The sequence below is a fragment of the Neophocaena asiaeorientalis genome, unplaced genomic scaffold, assembly GCF_003031525.2.
Source record: "Neophocaena asiaeorientalis asiaeorientalis breed wild unplaced genomic scaffold, Neophocaena_asiaeorientalis_V1.1 scaffold229, whole genome shotgun sequence".
NCBI classification, from domain to species: Eukaryota; Metazoa; Chordata; class Mammalia; order Artiodactyla; family Phocoenidae; genus Neophocaena; species Neophocaena asiaeorientalis.
Genome location: NW_020174096.1, coordinates 2,199,709 through 2,216,055, shown reverse-complemented (window position 1 = coordinate 2,216,055; position 16,347 = coordinate 2,199,709). Strand labels below are relative to the sequence as shown.

At 34.4% G+C, this 16,347-nt stretch overlaps 1 protein-coding gene across 3 annotated transcripts in view; it reads right to left on the bottom strand.

The window, feature by feature from the left end:
* Positions 1 to 16,347, bottom strand: part of NIPBL (NIPBL cohesin loading factor) — a 189,101-nt gene that overhangs the window by 63,007 nt on the left and 109,747 nt on the right. For all 3 annotated transcript variants that reach the window (XM_024754593.1, XM_024754592.1, XM_024754594.1), the window contains 5 exons: positions 9,231 to 9,413; positions 4,666 to 4,860; positions 4,358 to 4,429; positions 4,172 to 4,261; positions 2,501 to 2,604 (listed from right to left, as the gene is read on the bottom strand). In XM_024754593.1, coding sequence (XP_024610361.1) covers positions 2,501 to 2,604; positions 4,172 to 4,261; positions 4,358 to 4,429; positions 4,666 to 4,860; positions 9,231 to 9,413 — 644 coding nt within the window. The remainder of the gene's footprint in view (positions 1 to 2,500; positions 2,605 to 4,171; positions 4,262 to 4,357; positions 4,430 to 4,665; positions 4,861 to 9,230; positions 9,414 to 16,347) is intronic.

Sequence of the window (16,347 nt, the reverse complement as noted above, 5' to 3'; positions counted from 1 at the left end):
AACCGTCCATGCTTTGAAAATATTCAGCAAATTCACCTTTTGAAATAGAAATATTAGCTACATGTAACTATAGAACTTATGAAATAAAACCTATGATTGGCATTGGCACTTCAGAAAACTGAAGCCATATTCCTGTATACAAAAGAAATCAACATATTCCTCATTGCACACAGTAATAGCAATGTAAACTAATAGTACATTAATTCTTGGTTAATTATGTGATATGTCTGTATAGCTTTAAAAACCAAACTCAAGGAACCTTTGTGCACTGTTGGTAGGAATGTAAATTGGTGCTGCCACTATGGAAAACCGGTATGGAGGCTCCGCAAAAAAAATAAAAATAGAACTACCATATAATCAAACAATTCCACTTCTGGGTACATATCTGAAGAAAACAAAAACACTAACTTCATAAGCTATATGCACCCCCATGTTCAGTAGAGCATTATTTACGACAGCTGAGACATGGAAGCAACCAAAGTGTCCACTCCACTGGTAGATGAATGGATAAAGAAAATGTGGTGTGTGTGTGTGTGTGTGTGTGTGTGTGTGTGTGTGTGTATTCAGCCATGAAAAAGAAGGAAATCTTGCCATTTGCAACAACATGGATGGAACTTGATGGCATTATGCTAAGAGAAGTCAGACAGAGAAAGATAAATGCCATTATGATCTCACCTATATGTGGAATCTAAAAAAAAAGAATTCATAGATATAAAGAACACATTGGTGGTTGCTAAAGGTGGGAAGTGGGGGTGGGTGAAGTTGGTGAAGGTGGTCAAAAGGTACAAATTTCCAGTTATGAGATAAGTACGTCCTGGGAATATGATGTACAGCACAGTGACTATAGGTAATAATACTGCAGTTTATATTTGCAAGTTGCTAAGAGAATAGAACTTAAAGGTCTCATCATAAGAAAAAATCTGTAACTATGTGTGGTGATGACGTTAACTAGATTTACCGTTGTATCATTTTGCAATACATACAAATATTGAATTGTTACCTTGTACACCTGAAACTAATATAAATGAATACAAAATGAGTAAGTGATTATATCTTAACTTTGGAAAAAAACATTAAAATATTTCCCAGTCTACTTTAAAACTCAATAAATAAGTTTAATTTGTTGAGAGGATAAATTCTTCAGGTAAATATAGTCTTCTATTAATTCTTTTACTATTCCTGGAGAACAAATCATTATCTCTACATTATAGACTAAGAAACTTTGGACTTAAGAGTAGATAATTGTGTATAAGAGGAGACTGATTAGAAGATGAGGAGAGAGGATTTGTCTTGAAATTATATTTGCATAGCAATCATGCAGTGGTTTAGGGGGTGACTGGTAGCTCATAAAGATTATGGGAAGCTAGCTCTTGATGCTGTCACTATTGTTTTAAGTTATTATTAATGAAAAAATATTCTACTATTCCATTAGTGTAATGAGACTAACTCAGCAACAGAGAGCTCAGAGGAAAGACAACTCACGAAAGTCATTATAAAGCCTACAGCAATGAGGTTCTGTACTTATTAACAATTAATGTGTTAACAGACATAGAGAACAGACTTGCGGTTGCCAAGGGGGTGGGGGAGTGGGGAAGGGAAGGACTGGGAGTTTGGGATTTGCAGATGCAAGCTATTATATATAGGATGGATAAACAACAAGGTATATAGCACAGGGAACTATAGTCAATATCCTGTGATAAACTATAATGGGAAAGAATCTGAAAAAGAATATATATAGATGTATAACTGAATCACTTTGCTGTACAGCAGAAACTAACACATTGTAAATCAACTATACGTCAATAAATAAACTAAAAAAAACCCCAACAATTAATGTGTTAAAACCGTGGCTTTACTCTTTCACCAGTGTAAATGGCTAAAGGAAATGTCAAAGAAAAATTTAGTGTATTTCTGCATTTAAATAATCTAAATATGTGAGACAATGAAAAAACAAACAGTGACAAAAATCCAGGACTGTGCCTCTTTCAATGCAAAAATGATTTTCTTTAGAATGATTGCAGAATATTTCTTGGATTCAAGCTTTGTTGTTGTTTTTTTTTTTCTTTTTTCTAAGAAATAATTCTGGGGACTTCCCTGGTGGCACAGTGGTTAAGAATCCGCCTGCCAATGCAGGGGACACAGGTTCGATCTCTGGTCTGGGAAGATCCCACATGCTGTGGAGCAACTAAGCTGTGTGCCACAACTACTGAGCCTGCGCTCTAGAGCCACAACTACTGAAGCCCACGCACCTAGAGCCCGCGCTCCTCAACAAGAGAAGCCAGTGCAATGAGAAGCCTGTGCACCACAAGGAAGACCCAATGCAACCAAAAATAAATAAATACAATAAATAAATATATTTTAAAAAAATAAATAATTCTGTTACACTCTCAGAAGGCAACCATGAATTTTCTTTTCATCATTACTTACTTTATGTAAACTTTGCAATTTACCTTTAAAACTTTAATTTCAATTAAGTTATAAATTTTACTTTAGTAGATACCTTATCCATTATACCCATTGCTTTAATTTTAGCAGATTCACTGCCAAGTTCGTTAAGTTGATGTTTTCCTAACAGCAGTTCCTGAGGAATTTCATCATCATCACCTGAAAAACCAATCCAAACACACACAGTTTAGGTAAAAGAAACAGCTCAAAATAGTAAGCTTTATTTCTTAATAATTTCTGGATATACAAACAGATATAAACAAACTAAAATAACATCCTAGGACGCCTCTGTAAACCTCAAGCAAACCCTGAATGAAAGGGGACAGAGGTTAAAATTAGAGCTCTGACTAAGATGGGAAGATGAGATATCTTATCTTTACTACTTTATGACCCTTCTCAACCAAACTCTCTGCCCCAGGAGGCTGACCTGTATGGACTACATCAACAGTCTCCCATGCCCTCTGGCTTCTGTTTGGGTTCAGCCAGTGGGTTGCCCTGTCAGAAGATCAAAGAGAAGGAGAGTGAGGTCAGGGTATTTATATCCCTGACTCCTTCCTTGCAAGGTCTGCTCAAGCTGCCTATGTCCTCTGACCAAAAGATTACTTCTTTTTTCACGGCAACCTATTCTACAACTTTTTTTCCTTTTCCTATTGACTGAGTTCTGTTGATTTCACTTTACCCTTGTTCCTTTGGGTGTAGGGATGGTAAAAGTTCAAAGTCTGGGTTTTGGCTGTATTCTGCCCCAATCTTTGTAATCAGTCTCTTTGTAAATAACTCCTTCTCAAATTATCCTAATTTGAGAGTGCCATATGACTTCCTGTTGGGATCTTAAATGACATGTAAGACAGTTTCCCAGCACAGAATTGGAAAGTTTTAGAAATGATGAGATAGATACTTCAAATAATGGGGAAATGCATTAATGATACTTAGGCAAGTAACTGTCACAAAAACAAATACTTTTAAAATAAAGGGTAATATACCTTTTAATGCATTTTCAAATAGATGTACTAATATCAGAATTATTGTACGTCATCTAGCTTTTGTATAAATTAGTGTTTGTATCTACTGAAAGTGGCATAAAATTGTTGAGAGTAGCTCTAAACACTGTAAGCAGTGTTTTTTATAAGCCTAACGCCTTTAGATCTATAGATATGAACTTTACATATTACCGTAAATGTAATGTTACACTAATCCTACTGTATTGATTGCTTTTCTATTTTGTTTTCCATATTAGATTCTGTATTACTTAAAGCCAGAGGTTGGGGTATTTATCTCTGCACCTCTTGCACTTAACATACTACTGACAAACAGCAATTATTTAATAAATATTGGCTTTTAGAATAAATTAAATATGTTCCTATTTCTACATCTTTACTCATATTAGTACCCATCTTATCTAGGGCCCATTCAAGTTTCATCTGCATAAAGGCTTTACTAATTACTCTAACCTACTGTGGTAGCTACACTCTCAGGACTCTTAAAAAAAACACTATCAACACAACTAATTTAATACTTGATTTTTATACCAAAGTTTTCAGTTACTTGATAACACAGACTAGACTTGACTCCACAGCTAGGTTTCAAGTTTCTTAAGAGCACAGACCATGCCTCTGTACTCTGTATCCACTAGAGTAACTGGCAGAAAGCTTAACACATAGGTAAATCAATATATCTTAAATTCAGTTTATATTTAGAGGTAAACAAATATATTTTAAAATGATTTTACCAAATGCAGTAAAATCCATATCTTCTAAATTATCCAAAATATTCTCTATTGAGGCTGTGAATCTCTTAAAAGTTGAAGAATCCATCATTTCTGGAACAGAGGAAAAGAAACCCAAAACTTATTATCCACATTCCAAGTAGAAAACTGAAGTTGAAGACTATGAATAAAGACAAACTAAAATGTTACCTTCAGGTGTTAATTTTGGTTCATAAGCTTTCCGCTTCTTCTGTTTTTCTTTTTTCTTCATTTTTCTAGCAACTAAAATGAACAAAAAGAAATACTGAAATGCAGTAATTACAACTTAAAATATACGTATTTGTTTCACTTTCTTCCTGAACATTAAATACTTTAACAATAATCATTGCCAATCCAAACTTTTGTCTTGATTAAAAATTAGTTATTAGTCCATAAAAAAGGTATAAAAATTCTTCAAAGTTAAAGCCCTAAATTTAAAACCAGCTTATGTAAGAAATCCGTTGACACTGATGAATTACCCTCACTAAGGCTGGGAGGAGGAGAATAATCTTCCATGTCAGAATCTGACGGGCTTCGGTTTCGATAACGACCACCTGAACTCCTTCTTCCTTCATGAGAATGGCCACTTCTCCTATGATCCCCAGAGCTTCTTCTGTCACGCTCTTCATATTCCCAAGCTTTATCATCATCTTTTTTATGTCGTTTCCTAGAGGCTAGAAGCAAATCCCCATGACAAATAATTTACCTCATTTAAAAGACTATTAAAACTTGTACTTTAAAATGAATTACATGGAAGAAAAAATCTTCATTGTGTGGGTCTAGGAAATTCTGAATCATTCTGTTTAAGCAGAAATATAAATTGTGGTACAGAAATGGTATCACTTATTTTAGCATTTATCTAGATTTAGAAAATTTTACATGAAATGGGTTTGCTAATAAATGTAGATAGGAATGTTCTGGGAATTAAACCACAGTGCTCATTTCAAAGAGGTATTCAGTGAGTCAGTAAAGATAATATCTAAACTTCAGGGTTAATTAAGACATATAAAACAAACTTTATCTAGAGTTTGGATAAAAACCACAAACACCTTTAAGCATTTGGATTGTTAATGGGGAGTGGGGTTTGGAGGAAAAGTAAACTTTTGAGAAAGTGTTACAGAATGTGGGTAACCACGCATACTGTCAATTAACAGCCAAGTTAAGCCCACAACTCAGCTATAAATTCAACAAACTCTGATAACCTAACATCACAAACTACAAAGAATAAACCTGTATAGTTGTAAATACTCATATATTGAATTCAGTTCTCCAACAATATACTTGCTTAAACCCAAGGAGACAACTTGTGAGCTTATGCATGCTAGGTAAGCATATTTATGTATGTTACCTTCAATCCCTTCCCCATTCTTCCAGAGGTATAAGCATTCTGCTAAAATCATCAGTACTGACAGGAGCCTCTAGGCAGAACTGGCAAACAGAGCTCATCTGACACATCAACTCTGATCAACTGGTAGTAGCTGCCTAAAGCATAATGTTGAGAATAATTCTGAGTCCTGAGACAAAGCACTATATTTCAGCAAGAAAGACTGATTAGAAATGCCTGTCCAGTGAGAAATGGAGGGAATACAAGTGAAAAATATTTACTATACCTGCTCTAGAGTATAAGCACTACCACGTTAAAACCAGGATAGAGAACTGATATGTTCTACATCTTGGGATCATACACTGGTTGTTGGAGTGACCACTTGTTGCTGACAGTGAATTACTTTCTAGTCTGTTAATCTGAATCTGACTCCCTTGCAGATTTCTTGTGACTCGCTTCTATTCTGAATCCTTAACTATGACAAATACCCAAGTATTTAAGACAAAACTCTTGCTTGAGTCCCTAGTCCCCTATTTGGCTTAGATTTAAGGATGCCAACCTTTGGCCCATGCACTCTATGCTTATGCCGATGTCCTTCTGTGTGGGTAATCAATGTCTATACCTTGGCTAATCTTACCTTTATATGCTGCCCTAGTTATTCCTATTCAAGAATCTACTGACAGCATGGCAAAGATAATTTTGTTTCCTCTTCTTTGTGGTCATAGGTTTGGCATAGCAAGAGGACGAATGTAAATGGATGTATTTAAATCTTCAGTGATTTTCTTCATAATTAGGCAAAAATCTGACTATGAAATATATGAAGGAGAGGCAGGATTTCCCCCCTTTTATGATTAGTGTGCCCTGGAACATTCTCTTAGTGAGGGGTTGTCTCATATACTAATAAAAGTAGGTGTGTATGCATGTGTCAGAGAAACAGGTCGTTTATGTATAGCATTCACTAAACGTTTTTTCAACAAGTACCGAAATACCTACTTTGAGGAATGACAACTAACAAGCAAACTTGTTCAGAAAGTAGTATTCTATGACCTCAAATATGACCTAGTTAGTCTTTTTGAATTTTAATTAATTTCATAAGAAATTTATTTCAATCCTTTAATTCTATGAATAGAAAATGCTTGAAAAACCTTATGGTTAGCAAGTACATACAATATGTTGTATCGGTGGTAATTTTTATAGGTCTTGGAGATTTTTTTTTCACATTCATTAAACTAAGCAATTTGAAAAAAAAGGAACGGCAAATTAAGGAAAAAAAGAAACACAACGTCTATGATACTCTGTATGCTGCAATAAGGTTCTATCAGGATCCCATTCATTATGACTCGTCTGTTCATTCTCTACATGTCTTGTTACCCTGGAAGAAGCAGGGGAAGAATTCAACAGAGAGGTATGTAAAATATGACTTAGGTGTTTTCCACCCTAACCCTTTCCAAATTTCACCTGTATGTCTCTTTAGCTTCTTCTATCTCCCCTCCTCCTTCCCCAGCAACCCAGAGACTTTGTAATTGTGCTATGACTATCCAAATCTTTGTGGCCGAACTTTCAAAGTTAACCCTCAATAGTTCCCCCTATCTTTCCCCCTTTCTCTCCGTAGTTTTAGATTTTTAGGGAAACCAGTCTGATTAAACTGCAATAAAATTTTGTTTCAAAAAGGTCTCTCTCTCTCAAATCAGGATAATGCTTGCTACTTATGTTCTCATAATATTTTTACATTTTGTATTGTACTCTATTTTTATTACATTATTTTTGGTGTGGTATAATGGCTATTTGGTTGTTTATGTCAGCTTCTTTCATCACTCATTTCAGTGGCCTCAGAGTCAACTTTTCTATAGTTACTTGTACAGAAATAAACCCCCCCAAACCAGGGAACTATATTCTAAGGTCTCTTGAAAAACCCAGAGAAACTTCCCTTTTTCCTAGCAGGGGCTGAAGCTAAGGTTCCCTAACTAATATTAGCTTTCAATACTTTGGGGCATAGATCCATGGCTTTTAAGATGTAATTATGTGCTCCCGTAAGATGAGACAATATCTCTCATCATAGAAAGCAAAGAACAGAGGTTGCAAAGAGGACAAACATGAGGCATGTGTGGCTCTCTCCTCTATTTTACATTTGGTGGGCTTTTCTGATTATGCTACCCTTTTTACTTAACTGTGAGGTAGCTACAAAACTCTCATCAGCTTAGCAATGCAGGCAGCCACTCTCAATTAACTGGAGTTGAAGTGTGATTTGAAATCAGTCTGCAATTAAGGAACTCCTTTTTAGTTATTCCTTTTAGAAATGGGTGAGGTATCAGGGGAAAGGAAGGAAAGTGAAGCAGAGGCATGTATATAAAGGGGAGTGAGTTTCTAGGACATCAGATCTCCTTACTCTTCTCTCTTTCCAGATCGTATGTTCCCGTATGAACAAAATGTTTGATTATAATAAAAATATTAGCTTTAGCCATTGAAATATACTGCATGTAAATACATCTCATGATAATACAAATTATAACACTTATACATATAATTAAATGTCAGATTAATTTTGCCATATTTTATTTCAATTTTAAAACTTTGTTCAGATTTGTTCAGTATTCATATCTACTGCTCATAGCTCAAGAGCTCACAATTTTGAGAAGATTAGAGTAAACGAACATAGATTAAAAACTCTGGAGGTGAAGGGCTTCCATCAGCGATATACATAAAATGGCAGCATGCATCTGTCCTTCCTGCCCTTGCTTGTCACACCTCAATCTACAGAAACTAGGTGGAAAAGGTAGAACACACTGGTAGTCTTCCCACTTCTTTTGGTCATAATGACTAAGTCAGTTGGCACACAAGTGAAGATCTCCCATAGTCTGTTTCCACTGAATGTCGTTTAAGTCAAACAAGGTTGCTGACCCCTCTTGGCTAGGCTCAATTCTCTTGCTCCAGTAGAAGGAAGATAGGGATAAAAGAGAAGAACTTTTTCAGTGGACCAGTAGGAAGACAGGCGAGGTATAGCAAGTCTAGTGCAAAGACAGGTGATCACAGTGTTGTAGAGAGGTAGCTGTGTAGTGAAGAAGCCAGCTCTGGAAAACAGTGAAACAAGGGAGGAATTCCAGGACACAGCTGGGCAAAAAGGAGAAGCCAGGTCCAAACCACACAGATAATTGGCAATGTGGCTAATCCATTCATAATTTAGTGATAGTATGGTTTAAAATATTTCTTCATCTGGCTATCTCCTACGTGTCCTTCAAGACTCAACTCAAGTGTCACCTCTTCCAGTAAGCGTTCTCTGAACCCCAGTATAATTTTGATGCCAATCCAATGTGCTCCCACAGCACCCTGGATTTACTATTATCATTGCACTCTTCTCACTGTACTACAATTGTTTACATATTTCCCCCATTAGACTGAAGGCTCTTCAAAGATAGGGGCCACATCCTATTTGTTATATTTTTATTCTCACTGCCTAGCAGATAGTAGGAGCTCAATAAATGTTTGCTAAATGCATATAGAGGCATACTTGTGTTATCTGACACTAATTATAACTCATTAAAAATTTTTTTCTTGGTGCCAACTGATCTCATCTTTCACACATAAAATTTTAAGTATAAAGAAAAAAACTTGCTATACTATATTATGATCACGGTACTCTTGCTAACCCCCCAAAATTATAAATGAAACAAACATATCAATCTGCTTTTTAATTCTAAAGTAATAATAAAGTTATATACTTACATTCAAAAGCTTCATCACTATCATTATCTTCATCTGAACTGATTTCAGCATATTTTGGTTTCTCATTAACTGTGCTACGCTTGCGTTTATTCATTTTCACACGTTCACAAAGTGGCATGGTGGATTCAATTTCTGCCAGGAGTTCGGGGGGTAATTCTTTTAACACTGATTGATCTATACTACCTATTAATAAAAGGTAAGAAAACATATAAATCTGAAGATAAAAGGGAAATTTTAACTAAATTAAGCACAATGAAAATGAAATATTAATATTTATGTAAGTTTTCTAAGTCACTTTTGTATTTTAATAAGACACGTTCATATTTACAACTGTAACAGTCTTAACACTAAACTGATAATGCAGCTTTTAATACATGTATCATCATATAGCAACTTTTAAAATACATACTTATTATCATAGCAACGGAGGGTAGTTATATCATCAATTTTTACTACAATTAGTGCCTTCATTTGTCTGCATTGACTAAAAACTTTCTGAAACTAGAGATCCACTTGCATTATCAGGTGTATTTGTAGGCGGGGGTACATCTCACATTCTTGGTAGCACCCAAATTTGTTTTATAGAGGTCTGGAGCAGTTAGTTTGAAAGGAATGCTATCCATCAGTACAGATGAGAAGAGTTGGAAGACACTTATCACCTCATTCTCTTCTACTTAACACTTACTTCTTATCCGCTATCATCCTGGTGGCCCTGTGCGGGGGCTGGGACAAGAGTTTTATATGCTTTTACCCATCACTGTCTATTTGAGAGGCACGGTTAATGCCTTTACTGTTACGGAAAATTTCCTCAAACAGATAAACCAAAATATGCATTTAACTGAACATAACAGGAACATGAAAGGCAAGATAAATGTAAAACAATAATATATAAATGTCAATAACTGAAAAGAATAAATTCAAACCTGTTATGAAATAAATTCATATTTCTCCATGAAAGAGTAAAGACAGGATAAACATATATCAACAAAATATAATTAGAACTATTGACATAATATTAACTATTTAATCCTACACACATATACACAAACACACAAACTGCTGCTATGAAGAAATAAATCCATAACATCCTGTTGAGAGCTTAAAAATAAAGCAGAACTAGAAAAAGTTATTTATTCAGGATAATTTGTCCTTGATGACTAAAGATGACAATTTAAACTTAACCATGCAAATCTTTGAGTGGAAGTATAAAAATGATGTCTTACCTGCTAAATTTTAAGAACTGGGAGCAAAGAGTACCATAGTGGTTTACAGCAGGAAGTATTAGTAACTATAATCAACATTAAGACTATAACATTCAAATGATAATAAAGAATAAAAATAAATAATTCCAAAAATAAATGGGTATTAAGACAATTTAAAAGCCTCAAGAATATACAATACTAATAATTTAAGAATATGAAACATACATTATTAACCTCAAATGAAGAATAATCCTTTCTTTGTTCATCATGAAACTTTTATTCAACATCATGGAGTTATTTCAGTAACTGTTAACCTCTATTCTTCTAAGGACACGCATAGCAACAATTTTACCCAACAAAGACATAACACTCGTGACTAGTAATATTCCAAAGACTTCATTGCTTGGAATTGTGACATATTCATGTTGAGTTTAACTTGTCTGTGTCATTTTCAAATCATGTTACATTTCTTTGTTCTGTCTTTCTTAATTTAACTGTATCTTATCAGTGAGCTCCACTTTTTAGAATATTACTAGAGGTAAAAAATCAACTTTAGCTTTGGATTGTCAGTATCTTCAACCCCCCAAGGTAAACACACTCTTCATCTCATTTAGAAGTCCTTAATGCTCTGAGCACCTCTAACTAAATATGTGGTTTTTTTGATGGAAGGATCATGTCTTCTAGTATGTATCTTCCCCTTTCCACATGACCTATAATATTAAGTATGCATATATAGATGGTCAATAAATGATTTCTGACTCTTTGGTTCACAATTTCTTATGTTCACTTACAGATGTACTTCCTGTATAATTTCAGAATTGCTATATTTTATACAAATGAAGACAGTTCCAAATTCTTTTTAATGGAAATTCTTTTTTGTACTACATGAAACATAACCTTTTGGAGTCTATAAATATGGATAACCCAAAGTATCTGGCTTTTAGTTCACCAGGAGATTTTTTTTTAAGAAGCAGATTTACCTAATTGTTATGTTCTGCTTAAATTTCTATTCACAAAGATATGCTGACTTGATAAAATATCATAGAATTACTCTGCAGATAAATATACAATAAATAATCAAGGGTTAAGATATGTATGGGTGCTTGCACTCTCTTTACAATGGTTTATTATATCCCAAGAACAAGGACTCTGCTCTCTTCGTTCTCTTTTAAAAAAAAAAAAAAATCAGCACAATAGCCAAATACAGAAAATTTATGTCTTATATATGATAAAGCAGGTAACAAAGTTTATTCATTGTAGTTTACCATTTCTTATTCCCTAAATTAAAAATAATACTATCAGATTTAAGAGCTCTACTATTCTGTACATCATTTTAACCTCTGTACAATTCTGAAAGTTACGGCAGTATATTTCAAAGACCAACTGTTCCACTTCTAAAGATGACCAACTTAAAAAAAAAAAAAAAAATCCAGCAATGGTTAATGTCTCTCAGTATACTATCCTCCAAAAGTGGACTGCCTCATTTTGAATAGAGATATCTCTTCCACAGTTTTACGTGTTTTCTGTATTTCTTCCTTTTCATAAAACACTTTATAAATTGACTCAGCCAGGTCCCTTGATTATAAAGGGTAAGCAATAAAATGCTTGACATTCCCATACTCACACTCAGGATCTTTAATACATGAAAGTTTGGATAACTGACTCAGCTTCAAGAGAAATGAAAAAACGTGAGTACTGCAAATGATCCCTAGAACATATCTGGTTACGTTCTTTTCCCTGAATTAGGTAGGAAATAGTCCTTTAAATAATGCAAATACAGTGTTTAAATGGCTACCTCTTAATACGTTGATGATTTTAGAGATTATTGTTGTCTGCTGAGCTATTTGTTCTTAAAACCTTCAGACTGCTAATACTTTATGATTATTTTTCTCACCTCATTTCTCTCATCCCAGCTACTTTATGCTTTACATCAGGTTGTTTGAAATACCACAAAATTTTAACTTACTGGCTTGAGGGATAATGCCATTTAGTCACGATTTTGTTTGGCACCACACTTCTGTAGATATATATTCCATTAGATACAGTGTATCTCAGTTTTCTGGCTCTAATAAAGCTAAAGAATACATTTAATTCTAGATGTGCTACATTTTAGCAACCTTGGTTTTCCAGTATAAATCACTCACACTAGCTAGCACATTTACCAGATTATTAAAACCAGAAGTCATCAAAAGACTTAAAAGTCCCAAAGAGTCACTGATTTGATAACTAACATTGTGTTCTGTCTGTTTCTTTAAATGTGGAAACAACCCTGAGATTAAAATAAATCACTTCAATCAATGAACTCTTTAGGACTGAAGCTTCAGACAATGGAAGCCAGTCGTGTTCAGAAACAAACCAAGAAACTCACATAAACCTCCAAATTTGGTAAGTCATAAAAAAACCTTAAGTAGGCATAATGTAGTTCAGTGACAATCCTTCCAATAACCTAGCACAAATGGATCTTTTACTTCAATCAGGGTCAAAAAGAAAAAAAAAAGTTCAGAAGTGCAGGTTGTCAATCTGCCCCTCTTGGAATCCTAAGTTAATATGGTTTGAAGACATATATTTTTTGGTGCAAATGGTTTCTAAATGCAAGTCAACTTCTTTATTTGAAGCCACTAATAGGAAGAGCATCCAAAGAGTATGAAATGCTGATGACACAGCCTTGAAAAAAGTTAACATTTGGGAGGCAGAAACAAAGGGAGGCAACGTGAGGAGAAGCCAAAAAAACGTGGGGTTTAACTATGAGACCAGAACACTGAATGTTCCTTCCACAGGCACCCCCAACGTTACCTAATCTGATGCAGAACAAGGGGTGAAGAGGAACACTGTGCACTAACAGCCAAAATCCAAAGTGAACGTAGGGACATTGAATATTGATGAATAAAATGTTGAGGTCACAAAACACTGACCTTAGACAAAGAACTCTGACGTGTATGTTATCAATTATTTGGAAAGAGCAATAGCAAACTAGGAAAAAGGAGATATTACTTTTTGGTGCTAAGGCTCCTTGGTTGAGTGAAAATGAGGGGAGTGAAATTCACATCTTTTACAGTAGATGTTAACAGTCATCAGGATAATAAGGGGGTGGGATCTGTTTATAACTGAAGAGGAGGTCTTAATTTAAGGAAAGAGGGGATCAAGTAGACTATACCCTCTGGAAGAAAAGGATCAAGAAATAACTGAAAGGTATGTTTTTTTGTGATGGTTCAGGATAAAAAGAAATGATGTATAATGAGATAATCAGGTTTAAAGTTGTCATAATTTTGGTAAAGAGGCAGAAATCCTAAGCATTAGCTAGAAGCTTGTTCAGGATTATTATTATTTTTTTAATTTAAAAAGAAAGACTAGTTATTCATTTGTGGCTATGGAGCAGTCATCAGGGTCAAATTTGAAGCTATTCTCTTCCTGATGTTCTTTGAGAAATACTCCTGAAACTAATGTAAATCATCATTATATAATCACTATATAAAGAATGCTGTAACCTAAGAACTGGCAAGTCTCCCTTTAAATTTTAGCCAGCAATTTTTCAAGTTGCAGATTGTGACCCATAAGCAAGTTGTGGAATCAGTTTTGCAGGTGTTGACTAGCAGTATGTTTAAAATGAAAGAGAAGACGTTAGTGTTATGCCTGTAGTAAAGGAAGGTGTTGTTATTATGTGTTTGTATGTGCATATTAGGTCACAACATGCATCTTATTTGTCTTAGGTCACAATCAAACTTTATGGTTGCCATGTTTCTCAAAACAGGAATCAATTCAAATTGAAAAGGTCCTTCTATCTTAATCTACCCAATGTTTCTTTTTTTCTTTTTTTTGGCCATGCCAGGCAGCTTGGGGGATTTTAGTTCCCTGACCAGGGATTGAACCCATGCCCCCTGCAACAGAAGCATGGAGCCCTAACCACAGGACCGCCAGGGAATTCCCAGCCCATTGTTTCTTAAGCTACAGGTTCAGTGAAAAATAAACTATAATTTAAATAATATACTCAAATCAAATTGATTCTACTCATTATAAGTTGACAGAATATTCACTACCTTATGTTGATAGAATATTCACTACCTTATGTTGATAGAATATTCACTACCTTGTATCAGAGAACTTAATTATCTACATTTTTAAGTCTGATATACAAGTTGCCAATACTACACTTTTGAAGCCCTGTTACAATAAAACCTTGGATTACTCAGAAATTACTCTTTTAATTATTTTTTATGTAAACCTTTCTAAAAAAGCACTTTATGCATCTTTTTTTAACAAGACAAGTTTCTTGACTCATGATCATCATTGAAAAGATCAAGTTTTCCACTTTGCTTTACATGGCAATGCCTTTAGGAGTTAACTGCTATGCATAAGACTGTTCGAAATGATACAAAATGATCTATGCTTTCCTTCTGAGTTCTGTAGGTCTGCTTGCAATTTGCTGAAATGTGTACACTCAGATTCTGCTAACAGTGTAGAATATATAACACACAGCAAATGGTGTTCAAATCCTTCAACCCATTTATACCATCCTTGGAAATTTATTCCAAGGAAATTTGTATAACAAAAGGTTCTATGAAGAAAGATGTTTAGATCAGTTTTATCTATTGTAATATCAGAATGTCCAACCACAGGGGAACACAGTGGAAGAGTAAATCATATTAAGTATAATTATGAACAATGTTAGTACAGAGATAGTAAATGTAAAGAAAACAGAATGCAAAATGATAGGTATACTACATTGCACCTTTGTAAAAGATATTTGTAACAGGAGTTGAAGGAAATGAATGCTAATATTATACCAACTTGAGATGAATATTCCTAAAGAAATAAAAGTTATATTTTATGGAAACAAGAAAAAGGTCAATGATTATTTGTGAGGGATTAGGAGATATTTCATGAACACAGTGGGTTTTCAACAGAGATGAGGTGGAGTGAGGTAGAGGATGGAGAACAGGGGACAAGCACTAGGAACTGGTAGCCCTTTTACAGCATTCCAGCTCTGTCTGCTCTGGACAGAGCATGATATTCAATAGGGAGAAAAAGTAGGTAAGGCCATAAAAGTAGGTAGGGTTTAGATGTTACAGTCTTTTTGAGGAGGGACAGAATCAGAATGTACTTTAGAAATGTTACTCTAGCAGTAATTTGTGGGATGGACTGGAAGGGGAAAGACATTAGAAAGGAAATCTTCTAAGAGATATTCAATATGTCTCAGGAGAAAAGTAAGTAGATGCCATGACTTTAACCATTTTCGAAAAGTGGTAATGTTACTATTATATACTTATCATGCCAAACTTTAGAAAGGAATATTTAGCTCAAAATAATATTAACTATTTAACATGTTTAAGATCACGAAGAAACCAGAAAATATGAAATCAAGGACAACAAAATTCACTGTTGACATCTGTTATTTAAATATTTTAATCAATTTGATCAAGTATTAAACTATGTTTATTAGCTATTCAACTAACTACTATTAATTAGGTTGAATACGTAGGGAATTTTAGCAACATTTATTTTATAATATGCTAGAAAAACATTTTCTAACAACACTAGGAATGGCATATTTCCTGATTATGTTTTTACTACTAATGGCTGTAAAACAATGTTTAATTTTAACTAATCTACTCTTACCTTACTTCTGCCACATTGTACTCTAAATTAGCCAAATGTTTAACTTCTCTAAACTTGTAGTGCTTTTTCCTTCTGCCCTTGTGCTAAAAACACATATGATTCCTTATTCCTCTGGATTCATATACACCTTTTTTCTTAAGAATATTACACTGTCACTGTATCTTTAGTTACCCATATTCTCCATGAGATCATAAGCTTGATAAAGTCACAGACTTGTGTTCCAGTTTGCATCATCTAGCAGAGCGCATGGGATGTTGAAGATGGCCATAAATATTTATTGAATGATTAGTGTAATCATTAGA